We start from the raw sequence: 6,000 nt of genomic DNA on the forward strand, positions 1-6,000 counted from the left end.
TAGCGCCCAAGAGAGTGCAGACGTACACCAGAAGAAAAGCAGCTGAAGCTTGTACAGACAGTAGAACAGTCGTTAGAATAGGAAGTTGGGAGCCAAGATGTACGAGTTGTCTTTGCAGTTTATTGATGAGTAGATCTGTGACCTACTTCTCTCCTCAGTTTTCGTGGCTGATGATATTTACTCTAGGTATTGCTATTATTATCTGCAAGTTATTGTCCAAAAAATACTTTGCTTTCACTTGAACAGAGTATCCTAATCTTTTCAACCAAGGGAATGAAAATAGCTTGGAGTGATGGAACCACGTGTAGCTTGCAGGGTTGATTTTTTTGCTGCCCAAAGCAGTCTTCATAACTCATGACATCAAGTTTGCTGATGACACCAAGCTGTGTGGCGCAGTCACCATGCTGAAGGGAAGGGATGCTATCCAGGGGGACCTGGACAGGCTTGAGAGGTGGGCCTGTGCAAACCTCATGAAATTCAACCAGACCAAGTGCAGGGTCGTGCATGTGGGTCGGGGTAATCCCAAGCACAAATCCAGGCTGGGCAGAGGATGAATTGAGAGCAGCCCTGAGGAGAAGGATGTGGGGGTGTTGATTGAGGAGAAGCTCAACATGAGCCAGCAATGTGCGCTCGCAGCCCAGAAGGCCAACTGCATGTTGGGCTGCATCAAAAGCAGCATGGCCAGCAGGGCGAGGGTGGAGATTCTGCCCCTCTACTCTGTTCTCATGAGACCCCACCTGGAGTACTGCGTCCAGCTTTGGAGTCCTCAACACAAGGAGGACATGGACTTGTTGGAGCAGGTCCAGAGGAGGGCCACGAAGATGATCCAAAGGCTGGAGCACCTCTGCTGTGAGGACAAGCTGAGAGAGTTGGGGTTGTTCAGCCTGGAGAAGAGAATGCTCCAGGGAGACCTTATTGCAGCCTTCCAGTATCTGAAGGGTGCCTACTAGAAAGGTGGAGATGGATTTCTTACAAGGGCATGTAGTGATAGGACGAGGAGGCTTCAAACTGGAAGGGGGTAGATCTAGATTAGATATTAGGAAGAAATTTTTCACTCTGAGGGTGGTGAAACACTGGCCCAAGTTGTCCAGGGAAGTTGTGGCTGTCCCATCCCTGGAGATGTTCAAGGCCAGGCTGGATGGGGCTTTGAGCAGCCTGGTCTAGAGGGAGGTGTCCCTTCCTACAGCAGGGGATTGGAACTAGATGATCTTTAAGGTCCCTTCCAACTTAAACCATTCTGTGACATGGCAAATGCTGCATATCTGCCTTTTCTGTTGTACCTGGAGTACTGTATGATGTTTTGCATTCCCCTGGGTGGTGAGCCACAAAGGACTGGCAGACATCTGCAGAGGGATGTGGACTCTTGTTCTCAGGGTATCTACTGCTTTGGTTCTCTTAAATAATAGGCACTTCACTTTTAAGCTGCTGCAATTTCGCCACATCTTTTTAAGGTGGTACAGAAGTTGTATTTCAGATAATTGAAGAGGGAGATTGAAGCTAATACATGTGCAACTGAGAGACCAGACAAATAATACAGCCACATCAAAGGGAGAGAGTCCTAACATGTCAGTGTCTGCTGATAAAATCAGTAATTTATGAGGAATCATATTTGCGAAGGAAGACGACATGGTTGCAGTAGAAAAAAAAAAAGACTGTGCTAAGAAATTGATTTTCAGAGCTGCAGAGTACGCCATACTCCAGAAGCTGCAGTTTCTCCGTCTTTGAGAAGCAGGACTTAAATATGATATTAACTCCATCTTCATAGGCGTTCAGAGTTGTAGCCCCTTTTTGTAACAGTGGTATGAAGATGTTTGCAAGTTGGTTCTGAACAAGGTAGTGATCAGAACCAGAATTTGCCTTACCGAATTCCCATGTCTTGCTCTGATGATGCAAAGTACCAAGCCATTTAATGTAGCTATACCACTTTTGGGACCCTAATATTTTTCCCTTATATTGCACAGACTTATATAAGTTACCTTTTAACACGTTGCTGCATATAGTATGCCTTTAAAGTCATGTCATGAACATATTTTAAGGAGAAATGAAGACCTGGTGGGCATTTGAAAATAATTTATTTAACTGAAATAAGATGGAAGAGAGGAAGAGATCAAGTAATAAACTTGTTCACGTAATGCTGAAAAGATCAGAAGATGGAAAGGAAACAGTTCCCTTAAACAGAAAATATCAGTGTCTTTAAGCTGTTGGGTGAAGATGACTTCTTGGTTTCGTTGGAGCAAAGACGGATTTGGTCTGCTCACAGCTGCATAATAGACTTACAAAACTGTAGGAATAAATTGAGAAATCCTGGTGGTTACCGCTACTCCCAGCTCAGCCGGATGGCAGGCTTTGCTCCCAGCTCATGCTCGCTATGTCTTGCCATGACCTCCAGCAAACAATATTTCCACTTTCACCCACTCCAGGCCGTTCAGGCGGGTAGAGTTTCAGCTGCAATCTCCAAGCCAGGTTTCACCGTGTTTTGGGTTTGATTCCTTAGTCATGTTTCTGTGCTGTTCTCAGTGTTTACCGTTAAACAGAAACACCTCTGGCCAGAGGGCTTCAAGGGTAGATGTGCAGCAGTTCAAAGGCTACAGAAAAAGTCGGTCTGTGGGTGTAACTGTGGAATGAAATGGAAGAGAGCAAAGACAGAGGATGTCTTGTAATGCCGTTCTCTGTGTTGAGATTGTACTGTTCTTACAGCTGTAAAGGGGGGAAATAGAAGGTACAGGAACATTTCATAGTCAACCAAAACAAGAATAAGTCACTTGCCAGCAAGTAGATGTGTTTCTTGTTCTCAAATGCTAATGGTGTAAATAGATAATTCCAGACAAGGTACTTGAAGACTAATGAGAGCGTGTGAGGGGTGATGTTGAGGTGGATTCGTTGCTCAATTATTTGTTTACTTCTTGCCTGTGCTCTCTTCCAAGATCTGTTAACTTAGGAGCAGTTTGCGTGAAATGATGGTTTTGGAGAAACACAGGACATAGAAACAGTCACACTGAATTTATTACACACCTACAGATGGTCATAAATAGAAAGGCAACCATGCCCACACCTTGAAGCCAAACAAAAGAAGGCGGTGTTTCATTTAAGTCTGTGCAGAGTTGCTGTCTTTGAACGGAGAGGCAGGGAAACGACATTTGTGTAACACGAGGAGGATGCAGCGAGAAAATAATATCTAAATCCATAATTCAGCAAATGTTTCTTTCTAATATCTTGAGTCTAATGGCTCAATCTACACCCAAATAACCCACGGCCTAGCTATTTCACGTGACTGAGGAAAGATCATTATGATGTGTGGTGTCAGCTTTCACATACTGATCGCTTAGACTAGTTTTTCAGGCTTTTTTTTTTTTTTTTTTTTTAAATAAAGTAATTACAGTAAAAAGGTTTGGCAATTAAACCACAACCCCCCTAGATTCCTTAATATTAATGGTGTGATCTGGGAAGAAAAGTCATAAACTTGAAACCTGCTTTAGGAACTTAAAAATATAATACAGCATTTTGCTGAAAGCATGGTAGATCATCATGCTGCCTTTCCTGAGCTGTGCTTTTTTGATGATCAAGAGGGAAGAAAAGGCTGTGGGCTTTATAATGCTTGGGGATATTTAAAATAACTTCCTTTTAAGTGATATTACCACTCGACTACTGCACAGTGTTGAGCACGTTCATCTTCTGCTGAGGCTGCAGGGAAGAGATAGCACTCGGCATCTTACCAAAATTCACCAGCTCTTACTTGGGAGCTTCCTGATCAAGTGTTGAATGGTCAGTCTCTTTCATGGTACTGTGATGGTTGGAGAACACTTCGAAATATGCTTTTTTTAATCCAGATTGGGGTCAAATGTGTGGATATCTTTCATTTGTGCCTGATCACAAAATGGTTGGTTGTGGTGTTACAAAATTTGCCCAAATTAATCCACAGCATTTGGCAGAAGTAGAATTCTGCAAGAGTAATCATTAGCAATAGGAAATGCTAATGTATGGTGGGATATATTATATACACATAGGGTAATAGATTTAAGCATTTCTAAGAATTTAGCAAAGGCTTGCTAATGAGAAAATGCTATATTTGACATTGAGCTTTGCAAAATTGTAGATAAAAGACTGGCAGCACAATCGGTCTGTGCAAAGTATGGGGAGAAAAAAGTTTGTAAGGGTTGAATATAAATTAAAAACTAAGTTAATTTATGAATTTAAGTCAGTCTTGAGTATTGTTAGAAAGTTGCTGGGGATTCATTTTTCTTCAGTTCTTGGGTGTCCTTCTAAGATGTGAGATTAGAATGAACAGCATTCCACATCTTCAAATGTGTTCAAAAAGCTGCCGCCTCATGCTCTGGAGATCAGATTGCCAGACAAGAGATAGGAAAGCAGCAGGAACAAAGGAAAGCTGGCTGCACAGGTTTGAAAGGTTTTTTTGGCATTGCAGTAAAAGGGTTTGTCAGAAATTTGAGATGGAGGATTATAAATGTCATGGGGCTGAATATGTCCTTTATAAATCAAGTGCCTTTTTTTTCCTTTTTTTTTTTTTTTCTTTCTTTCTTTATTCTAAGGGGCATGGCTGTTATGTTTTTTGTATTTTTCCCTAGCATATTTTTTAAAAAAAAGTCATTGCTGGGGTTCATCTCTTGCTGTGACATTTCTTTCTCAAAGGCGTGTTATGTTTATTGGTACTGAGAGATGACAGCTGAGTTGATTAATCAGTTTGATGGTTCTCATTTATGAAGCTTCTTAAAAGAAAGGGTTGCTCTGAAGGTTGTCTTACAATTCCTTATCTGTCCTAGACTGATGCAGAAAAGCATTCCCAGGTTGAGCGGAATTCCTTATGGTCCGGTGATGAAGTCAAGAAATCAGACGGAGGATCCGATAGTGGCATAAAAATGGAGCCAGGATCTAAATGGAGGCGAAATCCCTCTGATGTGTCGGATGAATCTGATAAAAGCACTTCTGGTAGGAAGAACACTGTTATTTCGCAGACGGGCTCCTGGAGACGGGGCATGTCAGCTCAGGTTGGCATTACCACACCAAGGACTAAACCTTCAACCACCTCAGGCACATTAAAGACACCTGGAACAGGTGAGAAAAGGTGTAAGATATAAACAAGCCAAAAAGTGTGTTCAGTATGAAAACAGTTTAAATACTTTCCAGAGGCAGAACCTGAACTTCAGGTAATCCTGTCTTTATTTTTAGGTATTGTTTTAACCTATGCAGCATCTCGTATGTCCACATTTCTTTTTCTGTTCATTTTAAAATGCATATTTTTGATTAGTACACTGTAAAAGTTGTTTTCATGACAACTCTAGCCTTAAGCCAAGCTATTTATCGGGCACAGTGTTGCCATGTGAAGAACAAATCATATAATTTCAGCTTTTGAAGTCACGGTCAACTTAAAGAACATACAGTATGTGTGGTTGAGGAGATTTTTTTTTTCTTCCCCCCCATACTAAACCAGCATGTTAATTTATACTAAACGCTATTTAGTTCTGGATGATTTTCTTATAAATGTATTAGTGATTTTAGCACTTGCAGATGCGTGAATGAAAATTGATTGAATTTACATAATCAAGTAATATAAGTTAATACCTCTATTCTTATTTGGTCATGTACGCGATTGTACATGAAAAAGTTAGTTAGATGCTTTCTTGAACAACGCCTTTTAGGAAAATTATACTAATGACCTAACACTACTACTGTCTAATGATAAAAAAAAAGGACCAATCTGTGGCAGCTACAGAGGGAAACATTTTTTTTCTTATCTGTCACTATTACATAAGACTGTTCTGCTTTTCATATTCTCGAGGGCAAACACACCACATACTCTCTCTGGCAAGTCTGCATGTTTAACTCACCAGAGTGGCATGTACGTTCAGTGCAGACTAGATCATAATTTTTAACCACACTCTGGTGGCTAACACGCTTTTGCTTTTCATGCTGCTTTGAGTTTCATCATTTGCTCGATGTTTTCAAGTCATTAAATATTAGAATTCTTTTTCTATTTTTGTAGGG

General features: G+C 41.0%; 1 protein-coding gene across 4 annotated transcripts in view; it reads left to right on the forward strand.

Moving 5' to 3' along the window:
• The window catches only part of NAV2 (neuron navigator 2), a 429,065-nt gene that overhangs the window by 375,790 nt on the left and 47,275 nt on the right, over nt 1-6,000 (forward strand). For all 4 annotated transcript variants that reach the window (XM_009886259.1, XM_009886256.1, XM_009886257.1 and 1 more), the window contains 2 exons: nt 4,779-5,070; nt 5,999-6,000. The exon at nt 5,999-6,000 is cut by the window's right edge and continues 704 nt beyond it. In XM_009886259.1, coding sequence (XP_009884561.1) covers nt 4,779-5,070; nt 5,999-6,000 — 294 coding nt within the window. The remainder of the gene's footprint in view (nt 1-4,778; nt 5,071-5,998) is intronic.

The sequence above is a fragment of the Charadrius vociferus genome, unplaced genomic scaffold (genome assembly GCF_000708025.1).
Source record: "Charadrius vociferus isolate BGI_N301 unplaced genomic scaffold, ASM70802v2 scaffold115, whole genome shotgun sequence".
In the NCBI taxonomy this organism is placed as follows: Eukaryota; Metazoa; Chordata; class Aves; order Charadriiformes; family Charadriidae; genus Charadrius; species Charadrius vociferus.